Here is a 16,489-nt window from a genome sequence, read left to right on the forward strand (position 1 = left end):
TAATTTCAAACTCTTGCCGGTGCCTCTGCGGTACAGTAACACTAAGCTGACACCTAGTGGTGAAAATAGTTACCAGCTGCTGTACAGTACTTCTCTCTTTTTTCTGTAGGTATTTTATTGATCCCGGTAAGGAGGTTTCATCTTGTTTGCAACCCTCCAGGGTGATCTGATGTCAGGATTAAATAAAGAAACACTTCCCTGGTCTGGTCGAAGGACAATCAGCAGCGTTCAATGAACCCTGGTTCTGTGATTGAAGGACAAAGCTCACTAGAAGAAATGCTGCCCCCACTGGTGCAACAGGAATCCAGCTGCATGGAAATTAACTGTTCTTTTACCATTGCCATTGCTTGACACATGTTAGCTTTATTATATTTTGAACATTAAATATAGTATGGCATATCAGCACCCGGTTTTACTAAAAATAAATGATGTGACTCTGACTGGATTGCTTTTAAATATTTAAAGGAACACAAACAGTTGCTGCAAGGCATTTGGCCCAAAACACTAGGCTAGGGGGCAATTTATGACTATACAAGATACCAGACTTTGTCAGGAATGAAGAAACAAAGGCGGGACTTCCATCGTTGTTACTGGTCCACCAACCTTTATCACAGTGACAGGTATTCAGTGTCTGACTTTAAAACATACAGAAACTCTCTTTTTAGAGAGCAACCAATGTAGAAAAAAAGAATCAAAGACACCTGAAAAAAGACTCATATGTGGTTCTGTGAAGCAAGTTTAAGATCACTGAAATAGATGTTGGATAGAGAGAGGGCTTCACTGCATATCAGAGGATATACTTGGCTGTATGGGGCACCAACATTAATCCGCTATCTGCTCTTTGAAAGTCAATTCATTAGCTTTGGCATTATTTGTTGCTCACTTAGGCGTGAATAGACGTGTAGTAAAATAAACACCTAAATGTGTATTTTGTAATTGTTTTCTTTCCACTAGTCTAAAAGATGACAAAATTGCCCAAACACTCCTCCCCTCTTGTTTTTGCCTGTAGAAAGTCTCTCAGCCCACGGTATGCTCAGGCTGCCTAACTTTGCCTGTCAAGGTTCTGGAAACAAAGTTGGTCCACTATATAACACAAGAGGGCGCTACAGTTCTTCGGCTGATCTTCAGGGTCTCCATGCTGTTGAACACAAACAAAGATGTGTTTCAGTGTCTTTTCTGCTTTGTGCTGTAAACATATAAAGCATCACACCATTTTTCATATATCCACTAAAATATAGTCAACACTGCCCCAGCAGTTTGTCTGGCGTTACTATGTAGTCTGAAGGAGAACCAGGCATTAAGAATTCTGTGCCCAAACTGAGGACCTCCACCTGCTCGGTGGAGGTCAGTAAGGCGTACAACTCTTTCCTTTCTGCAGGATATTAACACCTGTATATCTGTCCATCAAAGGCCTCACACCTCAACAAGTGAAATCATCCACTTCCTGTGAGCGCCCTCTCACTCACCTTATACGCTTTATTGTTCATCTCTGATTGGTAGAGCCCTCCTGCTGCTGCCGTCTCCTCCAGGAAGTAGGCATTACTGCCCAGTTCCTGTCTTCCTCGCTGACCCTGCAGTCAAACATGTGCATATTTCCAGGTAGGGGAGCGCCGGGAGAAACACTTTAAATTCAGATAGAGGCTGAGCTTAATGGCTGCATTGGAGGGATAGTGATATCTGTTGATTTCTGTTTGATCATACCAGGAAGGCATGGAAAGAGTAGAGATTATAAGTAGGAGAGTAAGAGCATGGCAGGACTGGCAGGATATTTAAAGGAATCACTGAGTGAAAGGGGTTAGAGACTGGAAAACAAGTATTACAGCCCTGTTGTTTGGTCCCTTTTAGAATCAAGGAATCATGTGTGTGACGGCAAGATCATTCTATGTTGAGTTCAGAATTAACTGCCAACTGATAATCTAGAAAACCAATAAAAACCCAGAAATTGACAGTCAAGCCTCTTTTTTAAGGGTCCTTCTTTGGGGGCCTTAACCCTGATGATGCTTGAAGTAGGGTTAAAGAAAAATATTATTTTAGAAGTAACAGCTACCAAATGTCTGCACTACAATTAAGAGATTTAAAGTCTAAATTATGTTTAAATAGTAATTCTGAAGAAGTGTCATGTCAATCATTTGGAAAAAAAATAGTATCTTAACTATCCATCTGTTTGTGAGTGTGTGTGTGTGTGTGTGTGTGTGTGTGTGTGTGTGTGTGTGTGTGTGTGTGTTTGTGTGTGTGTGCTCTGTCCGTGGTCCTGAACAGGCGGTTCAGTGGCTTGTTTGGTCGCACTAGCAGGACCACGGACAGAGACCCGCCTATGTTTAGCCTCGTTTCAGCCGCTCCTGCCCCCAGAGCACAGGCAAAATCAGGCATGAGGTGACATGGATCGCCTCTTATCTCGCATGATTATTTTCCCTGATGCCGGATGCCTTGCAGGGTTTCAGCATGCAATATATTTGGCATGGCGACGTACAGTCAACTAATGAGTCCGAATCTAATCTGATACTGTTTGACTTTATCAAATTACCGTGATATCAATTACCCAAATTCCCCCCCGAGGTGTAACAAATGTCTTATCATTTTCCCCCGACATCGGTTCTCCCAGGAATCTACTCCTTGTTTGCCGGAATGGAAAGTTTTGTGTCAAATGCTACCATGCAGGGACTTTTGTTGTCTCCCAAGGATCACTGAAAATGACTGTCAATTTTGACCCAGACCAAGAATTCCCTCATAGTAAGTGAATACCAAATTGTAAACTACAGATCTATTTAGAATGTTTAATGTCTCATTAATAAATGTATGATTAATCCTTAATACATGTTTCAGAGAGCAGGGATAGTGTATTTTTTAAGTTTTACAACATTCGTTTTTGGAGAAAAACATCTACTATTACACATGTCCTGTTTTACATAAGACAGAAAAACATAAAAGCCATAATGGTTTAAATATATTTTATTGAATTTGAAAATGGCATGAACATTCTGGAACAGTTGGAATTTATAATATAACCATGTTTAATCATTGCAACCATTAAATGCTGTCCTCACTGCTATATCATAAGAAATCCTAATTATCAATATTAATTCAACATTTACCACTTAGAACACAACACATTACATAATAAAATGCTTATTATAAACTATTTATTATTGCATTCAACGTAGTGGTAGGAAACTTTACGTGTGTGCAACGTGCACGTGTTTTCCCACATTTGCAGCAGGTTGTCTTGCTGTTTTGCAGTCCTTTGCAGGGCAGACGTTGCATATCATTCTCTTCTGTCCCCTTGTGTATTATGAAAAAAAAATGTGAAGCACCTGTACAAAAGTATGACATTTTAAAATATTGTCATTTTTGTGTATTAACCTCAGGAGGCCGTGATTTGGTGGGAACACAGACGTTAATAGCAGCATTTTGAGGTTGTGAATCAGCAACAATGCAATATGGTGGTAACTGTTGAATAACTACTTTAATACTCATCATTAATTCTGCCACCAGGCGCTATAGATCTTAAAGAGAAGTGACTAATCAATGTTTAGGCTAATGAACTGTTGCATATGTGTGCTCCTTCTTTTACGGGTTAGCTACAGTGGATTTTCGTTCAAAGTTACTGTAACATCCTTCACTATATCTTTGGCGGTGTAAAATGCCTTCAAAATATAATTACAAACATTATGAGATTATAATGAAACAACTGTCAACTATTCATCAACGAACGTGAATCTTTAGAGTGCTGGTCAAATTGTTTTGCCAACTAAAACAAGGCAAGAGTGGGACGAAATGTCTCGATACATCTGCTTATTGCGGTCCGTGAATTCATGCATTCGCTGTCGACAATCCAGGCAGCGTGCGGCCAGACATCGTTACAGATGATACCGTATTATAAACAAACAGATTCTTACCAAATCTTAAAACGTGTGGCATCCCGCGAGAGTGACCAAGAAACAGCAGCAGAAGCGGGATCAGCCTGAGGTTGGACCTGAAAACGAGACTGCTTATCATCAGATGATGGGAGGTAATCTTCATGTTGTTTGAAAAAAATGCACAGTGGTTTAATCCCCCCGGTGCGCGGGTTTGATTCCCCCGTAATTATTTTACGCTCGTTGGGCAAGGCAGGGTGACGGCGGCCCTGGATGAGCAAGATCACGGCATGGTCACTCGCGCTTTCCCTAAATCCATTAGCAGTCCCGGCATGATTCCTTCCCCTTCTCCTTCTCCTTCACTGCGCCAAGAAGCAACAATCCTTCGGGTCGAGGGACGGCGGGACATCCATGTCGAGGGGTACGGATCCAGTGGGGAGGGGGGAGCCCAAGCATGGGCTGTAGGTAAGGTAATGGAGAGGGTTGGAGAGGGGCTACAGAGCACCACGCATAGGATACAGCAGCGATACACAGCCCCCTATGAGGCGCTCTGGGTTGCTTGCGCTCCCATTATACTGCACTGCTGCACAGGCTCTGACGTCGAGCCAAGGTTAGTGTTGTGAACGCGCACCAAGAGAGAGAGAGAGAGAGAGAGAGAGAGAGAGAGAGAGAGAGAGAGAGAGAGAGAGAGAGAGGGGGGGGGGGGGGGGGGAGTGAGGGAGAGAGAAGAGAGATGCATATACAAATAGAAAGAAATGAAAAAGAGAGAGGGATGGGATGTAGGGAGAGGGAAGTGGATGGAGGGAAAGAGACAGCGAGAAATAACGGGAGAAGTGGGAAACTGTATCCAAGGCTACAAATAAAAGATTATGCTTTATAGGCTTAAAAGACCCTTATATGTTTGCACAAAAGTTCAAAATACAAGCCAACAGACTGTTTATCCAACATTTACAAATGATGACCCTGGCTGTCTTTTCTGAAACATACTTTTTTGCCACTATGGAATACTCAAAACCCTACATTTTGAGTACAAAACACATAGGTGGGGCTGAAAAGTCAGTTTAGGTTCACACCAATTCACACTGGATTGCAAAGCTTGGTGTAAAAAGTCAGAATGTCTATATGACAAATCCCTCACTAAAACCAGTCACAACTTCTGCCTCACCATCGACAACTCCACTCTGTCTCCCTCCCCACACATCCCTAACCTCGGAGTCATGTTTGACAGCAACCTCTCCTTCGAGCGCCACGTCAAACAAATCACCAGAACTGCCTTTTTCCACTTAAAAAACATAGCCCATCTCCACCCATCACTCTCCTTAGCTGCTGCTGAAAGTCGGATCCACGCCTTCATCACCTCCAGAATCGACTACTGCAACAGCATTCTCCATGGCACATCATCCAAAATCCTGAATAAACTCCAGTATATCCAGAACCGCCTGCTCACCCACTCCCGCTCCTGTGATCACATCACCCCTGTTCTCCAGAATCTCCACTGGCTCCCCGTCCCACAACAGATCGAATATAAAGTCCTACTCACAAAGCCCTCCATAATCAGGCCCCCTACCTACCTTACCGACCTGCTTCGCCACCACACTCCATCCCGTTGACTCCGCTCCTCTGATGCTAACCTCCTGTCCCTTCCACTCAGGACCAAGCACCGGACACGGGGTGACAGAGCCTTCTCCATAGCTGCCCCTTCCCTCTGGAACTCTCTCCCCAAACACATCCGAGACTGCACCGATCTTTCCATATTCAAATCCCAAATCAAAACCCACCTTTTCAGAACTGCTTTTAATGTGTGACCAATATTGTGTGTTTTATGTTTTTCGTGCATAGCTTTTATACATCTCATCTCATCTCATCTCATCTTCGACCTCTTATCTGGGATCGGGTCGCGGGGGCAACAGCTCCAGCACGGGACCCCAAACTTCTCTTTCCCGGGCCACATCAGCCAGCTCTGACTGGGGGATCCCGAGGCGCTCCCAGGCCAGTTTGGAGATATAGTCCCTCCACCTGGTCCTGGGCCTCCCTCGGGGTCTCCTCCCAGCTGGTCGTGCCTGGAACACCTCCCTAGGGAGGCGCCCAGGTGGCATCCTTACCAGATGCCCGAAACCACCTCAACTGGCTCCTTTCCACGCAAAGGAGCAGCGACTCTACTCCGAGTCCCTCACGGATGACCGAACTTCTCACCCTATCTCTAAGGGAGATGCCAGCCACCCTCCTGAGGAAACCCATTTCGGCCGCTTGTACCCGCGATCTAATTCTTTGGGTCATGACCCAGTCCACATGACCATAGGTGAGGGTAGGAACGAAGATTGCCCGGTAGATAGAGAACTTTGATTTGCGACTCAGCTCTCTTTTCGTCACAACAGTGCGGTAGAGCGACTGCAATACCGCCCCAGCTGCTCCGATTCTCCGGCCAATCTCACGTTCCATTGTTCCCTCACTCGCGAACAAGACCCAAAGGTACTTGAACTCCTTCACTTGGGGTAAGGACTCATTCCCTACCCGGAGTGGGCAATCCACCGGTTTCCTGCTGAGAACAATGGCCTCAGATTTAGAGGTGCTGATCCTCATCCCAACCGCTTCACACTCAGCTGCGAACCGATCCAGTGATTGCTGGAGGTCACAGCCCGATGAAGACATCATGACCACATCATCTGCAAACAGCAGCGATGCAATCCTCAGCCCACCGAACTGTAAACACTCCTGCCCACGACTACGCCTCGATATCCTGTCCGTGAAGACCACAAACAGGATTGGTGACAAAGCGCAGCCCTGGCAAAGGCCAACCCTCACCGGAAACGAGTCCGACTTACTGCCGAGGACCCGGACACAGCTCTCGCTTTGGGCGTACAGGGATTGGATGGCCCCCAGAAGTGGCCCCCTCACCCCATACTCCCGCAGCACCTCCCACAGTATCTCCCGGGGGACCCGGTCATACGCCTTCTCCAGGTCCACAAAACACATGTAGACCGGATGGGTGTATTCCCAAGCCCCCTCCAGGATCGTTGCGAGAGTGAAGAGCTGGTCCGTTGTTCCACGGCCAGGACGGAATCCGCATTGTTCCTCTTCAATCCGAGGTTCGACTATCGGCCGAACCCTCCTTTCCAGCACCTTGGAGTAGACTTTACCAGGGAGGCTGAGTAGTGTGATACCGCGGTAATTGGCACACACCCTCTGGTCCCCCTTTTTGAACAGGGGAACCACCACCCCGGTCTGCCACTCCCTAGGCACCGTCCCAGACCTCCACACAATGTTGAAGAGACGTGTCATCCAAGACAGCCCCTCCACACCCAGTGCCTTCAGCATGAACACATGAAATTGAGCTTAACCCTTCTTCCCGTGCAGCGCTCTACTTCCACTCAAGGACACCTTGAAATAGCAGGTATAAGAAGCATCTCTCTGTGCATATTTTCCTCCTGCATTTCAAATGGACACCATTCAGTCTTGTTCCAGCTTGACTTAGCGATTAATGTATGCCGGATGGGGCTTTACCCTCTCTTGTTAAGGCTGTCACTCTTCCTTGTGTCGCCTCATAACAATTAACACTTCTATTAACCTGTAATCCGTAATCCGTACCCCCTTGAGTCTAACATGATTTCACTGCATAGCAACTAAACTATGTGAAATGAGGTTGGTGTATAATAAACTGTAAATGCTCATGAAAGGAGAGGAGGACTGAGAGGAAGAGAGAGAAGATAGTGAGAAAGAAGATAAAGTCGCAGAGGGAGGGAAAGAAAGAGAAGTAGGTAGAGAATGAGTAAGAGAGAGAATGGGAAGAGAACATGAGCTTGGTTCCCTGTGTGGCACAGTACTTAATCATCCCCTGGTCTATAAATAGGCCTTCACAGCCATGGAATATTGGTAGATTAATGGAACACCATAATGTGCTGAACTTCAACACTTTGGTTGTACTTCTGTTCAGTTCAGATTTAATTTTACTTCTCCTAAAAAAAAAAAAGTGAAGAGGGAAATTCCCCCAGATTCAGTTGACTCCTTCCTTCCTCTTCTGTGTCTTTTCTTTTCCCTACTGAAACATGGTCTTACTGGAGGACAGACAAGCATACTTCAAGCGGAATTCCACTAAAGGGCACAAATATCGATGCAGTGCAAGTATTAGCGAAACATCCAAAGTACACACGTTTTCTCCACTCATTTAAAGTATTTAGAGTCATAACTGTGGCTGTTAGTGCACGGGTGTGTTGATAGGAAATACAGATTCACTGCCATACTGCATGTTTTTCTTACATCTAACATTAGTGATGAACTGCTATCCAGCACCTCCTGCTGTCTGTATATCATAACTGCTCCCACCATCTGTTCTAAACACACCAAATCATAACTTTCTAATAAATTCCTAAAAACACGGGCAGAGTTGATAAATAAAACTTAATGACAAAAAGGATTTGCTGTTGATTAGCAGTTTTATTGCTTTTTACTGTTGATTTCTTACAATACAAGATAATGATTTCATAATCACTAGAAAGAAAGAGAATAGACTGATAAAGCACATAATATGGGCCTTTTTCCACAAAACGTTTTGGAATGGTAAAAGCAGAAGCTTAAATAATGGAATGAACTATGGCTGAGCTCCATAGGGTCCTGGTATAGAACAGATCCATCATTGATTCATCTTTACTTTTCCTACAAGTCAAAAGTCAAAATGTCTGCTGTAAAAAAAGGCCTATTATACATGTACTTCCTCCACCTGACAAAATAAGAAAGAAGATATAACATGAAAGAGAAATCGGACAAAAATTCAAGTAATCAAAATGTGAACGTAGTCTCTTCTTATCCATCGCAGTGTTTGGAGTCAGGGCTTTTTTCTAGCATGGGCACCCAAACCGGACTTTGTAGTCACGGCACACGCGATATCTCTGGTCCCGATTGCGGCAAGCAAATCCCTTGGTTGGACTGGAGCTGAAATATGATTCCAAACAGAAGGTCAATATAATATTTAAAACAAGGAAACCATATTGAAATTAAACAAGAACTTAATTTTAGTGGTGCACAATGTTGAAACATACAGTACATTATTGTTTATCTATGATAAAAACATGATCTAGCTAATGAAAGTACTGTACACAAATGTTCAAAGTTTTTTTCTTGATGCCAGGTGTAGATTCTTTTAAAATTAAAAATATCTTAGATAGCCAACACAGTTAAAAGAAAGTAATCATGAATAAGGAAGACCAATAAATTGGGTTATGAGTGTTTCTTACTCTCCAGACCACAAATAATGTAATCTCAAACAAAGCTGTTAGCACAAGAATAAAGTGAAGCTCAGCTAAAACCTTTAGACATTATGTGTTTCCTCATGGGGCTCATTAAAATGTCATCTTATCTAATGTAAATGTGCATCTACAACGTTTCTATTCACTGCTTAAGCAGCAGCTCCAGGCAGTACATCATGATGATTTGGATACTTTGGGAAAGAAGTTTTAATTTTGAGAAGTATAGATTCATTATTTGGTGGTTGGTAGCAACATTTTAAAGTATTTCCCTATGAGGCCACTTACATATAGATGACATCTCCTGTGGCGGTGGCTGGGGTATTTGTGTCAGTGGTAACAGCCTCAATGTGCAGAGGTTTGTCACAAATTTGTCCTGGGTATTTTCTCCTCAGGTAAACCAAAAGCTCCCAGTCCCCTGTTCCACTGGGGTCATCTCTGTCATACCACTGAGTCCAGCACACTGCACAGAGCAAAACAAGAGAGATGATGACTGATGGGAAACTGCAGAGGAAAAGCAACATTCTAAAAGAACGCTTATACAAAACACAAAAACCATTAGTAGCTTTACACTGAACATGAATGTGCTCACACAATACCTTTTCCACAACAGAAAGGGGGACGGCAGCTGAAACGAACGCGAAAATCATTGCACATCTTCCCCCTTTGGTCTCTGTTTCTGCAGATGAATCCTGTAGTTGTGTCACTTCTGAAAAAAAGAAACACAGTGGCACTTAATAAAAACATTCCTGATCCCCAGAGGATGAATCCTCCCAACTTTGTTGATCTCCTGACCACCTTCCATCAGCGCAACCAGAAAGTTGACATTTGTGGTGTTAAGTGTATTATTTTGATAGCTATTGTATGGATAACATTTACATTTGGTAAACATTTTCATTAAGTTAAATCACATTGGTGATCCCATCATCATCATCATCATCATCATCATCATCATCATCATCATCATCATCATCATCAGGTCAAAATTTTATTTTAAAGGCCAAAACTAATGACATTCCTATCAGCCTCAGCTGTACGACGTGTTCAGTGATAATTAGCCAATGTTAGCATGTGAACAAACATGCTAAACTAAGATGATGCACATTGTAAACGTTATACCTGCTTAATAATCAGCATGTTCCCTTTGTCATTGTGTTAGAGTTCAGCTCAAACCACCACTGTTCCTACAGCCTCACAGAGCCTAATGTTTTATTAGTGTGGTATAACACAAAATGAATATATCTTTTTAAATTGAAACATATTCAATATCAAACGTACTATTCTAGTGTGACTGCTCAATGACTAAATGTCACTCTCTTAATAATAGAAGAAATATTTATATTGTACCACCACACAAATAGATAAATAGTTTTTCTACATATGCTGCCATTTCCTGATGCTCATTGGTTAGCAAGTACATGACTGATCAATAGAACAGAATAGAATGTGGAAATATGTTTGGTGTCACAAACACATCATGTAGCAACATTAACGCATCACATTCAGTAGAACACAATATGAATAATTGAATTAAAAACATTGACATTTTTTATACTCTTTCAGAACTTACCTATAAATCACATTCCCTGCTGCAGCCACACTGAGTCCAGTTAGAGTTTGGGCCTCAATATCTCCTGGTTTTGGACAGATCATTCCTGGGTTCTCTTTGCGAAGATGTAAGAGAGTTTCCCAGTCTCCTGTTCCACTGGGGTTATCTCTGTCAAACCAGTCAGTCCAGCACACTGCACAGAGCAATAAAAGAGAGATGATGACTGATGGGAAACTGGAGAGCAAAAGCAACATTCTAAAAGAACGCTTATGCACAAAAAACGATGAAGAGAAGGGGAAATCATCTTTCCATTAGTAGCTTTACACTGAACATGAATGTGCTCACTCAGTACCTTTATCCTCGCAGAAAGAGGAAGGGCAGCTGAAACGAACGCGATAATCATTACAGATCTTCTTCCTTTGGTCTCTGTTTCTGCAGACGAATCCTGTAGTTGTGTCACTTCTGTAAAGAGAAACACAGTGGCACTTAATAAAACCATTCCTGGTCCCCAGAGAATGAATCCTCCCAAATTTGGTGATCTCCTGACCACCTTCCATCAGTGCAACCACAAAGTTGACATTTGTGTTGTTGAGTGTAATATTTTGATAGCTATTAGATGGATAACAATTACATTTGGTAATCACATTCATTAAGTTAAATCACTTTGGTAATCCCATCATCATCATCATCATCATCATCATCATCATCATCATCAGGTCAACATTTTAATTTAAAGGCCAAAACGAATGACATTCCCATCAGCCTCAGCTGTACGACGTGTTCAGTGATAATTAGCCAATGTTAGCATGTGAACAAACATGCTAAACTAAGATGATAAACATTATAAACGTTATACCTGCTTATTAGATGAAATCTCTATATATTGTACCACCACACAAATAGATACATTGTTTTTCTACATATGCTGCCATTTCCTGATGCTCATTGGTTAGCAAGTACATGACTGATCAATAGAACAGAATAGAATGTGGAAATATGTTTGGTCTCACAAACACATCATGTAGCAACATTAACGCATCACATTCAGTAGAACACAATATGAATAATTGCGTTAAAAACATTGACATTATTTATACTCGGTCAGAACTTACCTATATATCGCATCCCCTGTTTGAGCCACTGTGAGTCCAGTTAGAGTTTGGGCCTCAATATCTCCTGGTTTTGGACAGATCTTTCCTGGGTTCTCTTTGCGAAGATGTAAGAGAGTTTCCCAGTCTCCAGTTCCACTGGGGTTATCTCTGTCAAACCAGTCAGTCCAGCACACTGCACAGAGCAATAAAAGAGAGATGATGACTGATGGGAAACTGCAGAGCAAAAGCAACATTCTAAAAGAACGCTTATGCACAAAAAACGATGAAGAGAAGGGGAAATCATCTTTCCATTAGTAGCTTTACATTGAACATGAATGTGCTCACTCAGTACCTTTTCCAGCACAGAAAGGGGGACGGCAGCTGAAACGAACGCGATAATCACTACAGCGACGCTTCCACCTTTGGTCTCTGTTTCTGCAGATGAATCCTGTAGTTGTGTCACTTCTGAAAAAAAGAAACACAGTGGCACTTAATAAAACCATTCCTGGTCCCCAGAGGATAAATCCTTCAAAATTTGGTGATCCCCTGACCACCTTCCATCAGCGCAACCAGAAAGTTGACATTCGTGGTGTTGAGTGTAATGTTTTGATAGCTATTGTATGTATAAAAATTACATTTGGTAAACATTTTCATTAAGTTAAATCACTTTAGTAATCCCATCATCATCATCATCATCATCATCATCATCATCATCAGGTCAACATTTTAATTTAAAAGCCAAAACTAAAAACATTCCTATCAGCCTCAGCTGTACGACGTGTTCAGTGATAATTAGCCAATGTTAGCATGTGAACAAACATGCTAAACTAAGATGATGCACATTGTAAACGTTATACCTGCTTAATAATCAGCATGTTCCCTTTGTCATTGTGTTAGAGTTCAGCTCAAACCACCACTGTTCCTACAGCCTCACAGAGCCTAATGTTTTATTAGTGTGGTATAACACAAAATTAATATATCTTTTTAAATTGAAACATATTCAATATCCAACGTACTATTCTAGTGTGACTGCTCAATGACTAAATGTCTCTCTCTTAATAATAGAAGAAATATTTATATTGTATTAACGCATCACATTCAGTAGAACACAATATTAATAATTGCATTAAACACATTGAAATGATCTATACTCGGTCAGAACTTACTTATAAATTACATCCCCTGTTTGAGCCATTGTGAGTCCAGTTAGAGTTTGGACCTGAATTTTTCCTGGTCTTGGGCAGATCTTTCCTGGGTTCTCTTTGCGAAGATGTAAGAGAGTTTCCCAGTCCCCAGTTCCACTGGGGTTATCTCTGTCAAACCACTCTGTCCAGCATTCTGGACCAAAGAGTTTGAATTTAGACAAATTACCAACAAGACATTTGACATCTTTCAATAATTGCACATGTTGTGATTGGTCTAATGTAAAAGATAGATACCAAGACAGATGAAATAAATGTAAAAACAAAAAGGTGGAATCTATTTATGAATATGTTTGGGAAAGTAGCAAGACCACGGTGAATGGAGTTATACAAAATCAAAACAATGAATGACATCTCTATACCAAGTGAAGCAATGAATGGTTTGGTTTGTACTTTAAATATCAGGATTGCCACTGAAAATAATCTCTTACCTTGGGGGACACGCAAGGGGCCAGGAGTCTGCTGCTGTCCACTTTCTGTTAAAGGTAATTTAGGAAAAATAGAGTTTACTGTGACTGTGTATATTGATGATTATAGAGCAGTCAAACTTTGTACATTTGATCTTGACCATTTCAGTTATTGAGATGATACTATTGAAGAAGAATCCGGCCAAAATGGCAAAACTTAACTATAAAAGAAAACAAGAGCGTTACAAACACAGAATATAGCTTAGTGCAATCTCTTACCTTCGGTCACTGGAATCAAGGGCTCAGTAGTCTGCTGCTGTTCGATTTCTGTTAAAGGTAATTTAGGAAAAATAGAGTTTACTGTGACTGTGTATATTTCTGATTGTAGAGTTGTCAAAATGTCTACATTTGATCTTGACCATTGCAGTTATTGAGATGATTCTACTGAAGAAGAATCCGGCTAAAATGGCAAAACTTAACTATAAAAGAAAACAAGAGCGTTACAAACACAGAATATAGCTTTGTGCAATCTCTTACCTTCAGTCACTGGAATCAAGGGGACAGTAGTCTGCTGCTGTTCCCTGCCTGTTAAAGGTAATTTAGGAAAAATAGAGTTTACTGTGACTGTGTATATTTCTGATTGTAGAGTTGTCAAAATGTCTACATTTGATCTTGACCATTGCAGTTATTGAGATGATTCTATTGAAGAAGAATCCGGCTAAAATGGCAAAACTTAACTATAAAAGAAAACAAGAGGGTTACAAACACAGAATATAGCTTTGTGCAATCTCTTACCGACAGTCACTGGAATCAAGGGGCCAAAAGTCTGCTGCTGGTCGCTTGATGCTAAAGGTAATTTAGGAAATATAGAGTTTACTGTGACTGTGTATATTTGTGATTGTAGAGTTGTCAAAATGTGTACATTTGATCTTGACCATTGCAGTTATTGAGATGAGCCTACCGAAGAAGAATCCGGCCAAAATGGCAACACTTAACTATAAAAGAAAACAAGAGGGTTACAAACACAGAATATGGCATACTGCATACACAACATGTAAATCTGCATTGACAAAAAAAGAAAAACATAATACATTACCAAGTTGATCATGATTGTAGATACTGGATCTTCAAACCTGCAAGGAAAGTTGTTTGCATTTAGGAATATGAATACAATTGTCCATTATCAAAATAAGAAGTGGATGAAATAATATGAATATTCATTGACATACGATGTTTCAAATGTATTGTCTTTATTTAACATGTCAATTTTAAATACATTTTCATTCAAACATATAGTCACAATTTAAAAAATGACACTAAGACATACATTGTTAAATAAGAGTATCTATGAAATTGCAATACAATCTAAAACTTAAGTTCAGAAGAGACACTACGTTACCTTTCTCTGCAGAGTCTTCACCACAGTACCTCTCAGCTGAACAGCTTGGTTTTATAGCACCTCAATGTGGGTTAATAACAAGCCTCTCCTGTTTCTCCTGTTTCTCCTGTTTCTTCTGTTTCTCCTGTTTCTTCTGTTTCATCTGTTTCTTGTTTCTCCTCTTTCGTCTGTTTCTTCTGTTTCTCTTGTCTCTCCGGTTCCTCCAATCAGACATGGTTTTGGAAGCAATTTAAATACTGTGACTGGTAAACCCTCACGCTCACTGGAATTACGTGCTGCAGACCTCACCCACAGAAAGCCTTACACAATTCATTCAAAAAAACTGAGCAAGATTGTGGTAGTGGGCATGGTCTGTGCTCAGGGGAGAGATGTATGGGAGTGGAGGGGAACAGTGCCAGGGTGAGTTTAATTGGTTGGCACAGCTGTAAATTGTCTGTCAGAGTCAGAGTCTGACTGTATTGTGGACGCTGGACTGCGTGTGCTCCGAGGAGCCCGGCAGCATGAGAGAGCACACGACGGTTTGCAATGTTTTTGTTGAAGCTGAATAAAGTAAATTAATAACAAAACAATGTTTGGAGATAATGTGTGCAACTCCACCATTTGTCTCTGGTCACTTTAGTGCATCTATGTGTAAAAAGGAGGGCGCCTGTGACGTGTGTGTATGTGTGTGTTTGTGTGTGTGTGTGTGTGTGTGTGTGTGTGTGTGTGTGTGTGTGTGTGTGATTCAAAGAGTTTAACGACCCCTCAAGGACCTCTTTAGAAATACATCATTATTATATTAATGTCGTAATGTTGTGTTCATTTTCATATTGATAATATTGTGTACTTTTGTATTTTCATGCATTGGCCACATTATTTTTACAAACTTTAATGCCAATAAGTCATTTTGAATAGAATTTAATCAAATTAAATTGAGAGAGAAAGAGAGAGAGAGAGAGAGAGAGAGAGAGAGAGAGAGAGATGGGTTGATGGATATCCTATTTCAAAATTCTCTGATTGCAGCATTTCAACTTTACGGTATAAAGACCTGAGAAACTCAATAGAACACAGAATATGTGTTGGGAGGTGCACCAGATCATATCCCGAAACTGGTAAAACATGCTGTGCAGGCCCACATGTGAACAAAAGCTTTTGTTAAGTGCTTGCATTTGTGTGTGTGTGTGTGTGTGTGTGTGTGTGTGTTTCAAAGAGTTTAACGACCCCTCAAGGACCTCTATAGAAATACATCATTATTATATTAATGTCGTAATGTTGTGTTCATTTTCATATTGATAATATTGTGTACTTTTGTATTTTCATGCATTGGCCACATTATTTTTACAAACTTTAATGCCAATAAGTCATTTTGAATTGAATTTAACTGAATTAAATTGAGAGAGAGAGAGAGAGTGAGAGAGAGAGAGAGAGAGAGAGAGAGAGAGAGAGAGAGAGAAAGAGTGAGAGTGAGAGTGAGAGTGAGAGTGAGAGAGAGAGAGAGAGAGAGAGAGAGAAAGAGATGGATTGATGGGTTGATGGATATCCTATTTCAAAATTCTCTGATTGCCGCATTTCAACTTTACGGTATAAAGAGCTGAGAAACTCAATAGAACACAGAATATGTGTTGGGAGGTGCACCAGATCATATCCCGAAACTGGTAAAACATGCTGTGCAGGCCCACATGTGAACAAAAGCTTTTGTTAAGTGCTTGCATTTGTGTGTGTGTGTGAGTGTGTGTGTGTGTGTGTGTGTGTGTGTGTGTGTGTGTGTGTA

At 41.3% G+C, this 16,489-nt stretch overlaps 1 protein-coding gene and 1 long non-coding RNA gene across 2 annotated transcripts; both read right to left on the minus strand.

Moving 5' to 3' along the window:
- Positions 1-401: 401 nt before the first annotated feature.
- Positions 402-4,423, minus strand: LOC137886777 (uncharacterized). The gene is made up of 3 exons (XR_011105000.1): positions 3,897-4,423; positions 1,467-1,571; positions 402-1,138 (listed from the first exon to the last, which is right to left on the minus strand). It is a non-coding gene; the product is annotated as an uncharacterized lncRNA (long non-coding RNA).
- Positions 4,424-8,686: 4,263 nt separating this feature from the next.
- Positions 8,687-14,448, minus strand: LOC137886776 (mucin-5B-like). The gene is made up of 11 exons (XM_068729387.1): positions 14,437-14,448; positions 14,302-14,335; positions 14,136-14,186; positions 13,620-13,667; positions 13,365-13,409; positions 11,753-11,924; positions 10,993-11,102; positions 10,662-10,833; positions 9,691-9,800; positions 9,380-9,554; positions 8,687-8,780 (listed from the first exon to the last, which is right to left on the minus strand). The coding sequence occupies exons 1-11, from the start codon at positions 14,446-14,448 to the stop codon at positions 8,687-8,689; spliced, it is 1,023 nt and encodes a 340-aa protein (XP_068585488.1).
- Positions 14,449-16,489: the final 2,041 nt, after the last annotated feature.

Source organism: Cebidichthys violaceus, unplaced genomic scaffold, assembly GCF_023349555.1.
Source record: "Cebidichthys violaceus isolate CVI_PGR_0920_01 unplaced genomic scaffold, fCebVio1.0.p SCAF_456, whole genome shotgun sequence".
Classification (NCBI taxonomy): Eukaryota; Metazoa; Chordata; class Actinopteri; order Perciformes; family Stichaeidae; genus Cebidichthys; species Cebidichthys violaceus.

Excerpts from the sequence above, each read along its gene's own strand:
- LOC137886776 (XM_068729387.1), bottom strand. Across the intron at positions 11,103-11,752 it reads ACAGGGGATGCGATATATAG|AAGTGACACAACTACAGGAT; the intron begins GTAAGTTCTGAC and ends TTCTCTTTACAG. Across the intron at positions 9,801-10,661 it reads GCAGGGAATGTGATTTATAG|AAGTGACACAACTACAGGAT; the intron begins GTAAGTTCTGAA and ends TCTTTTTTTCAG.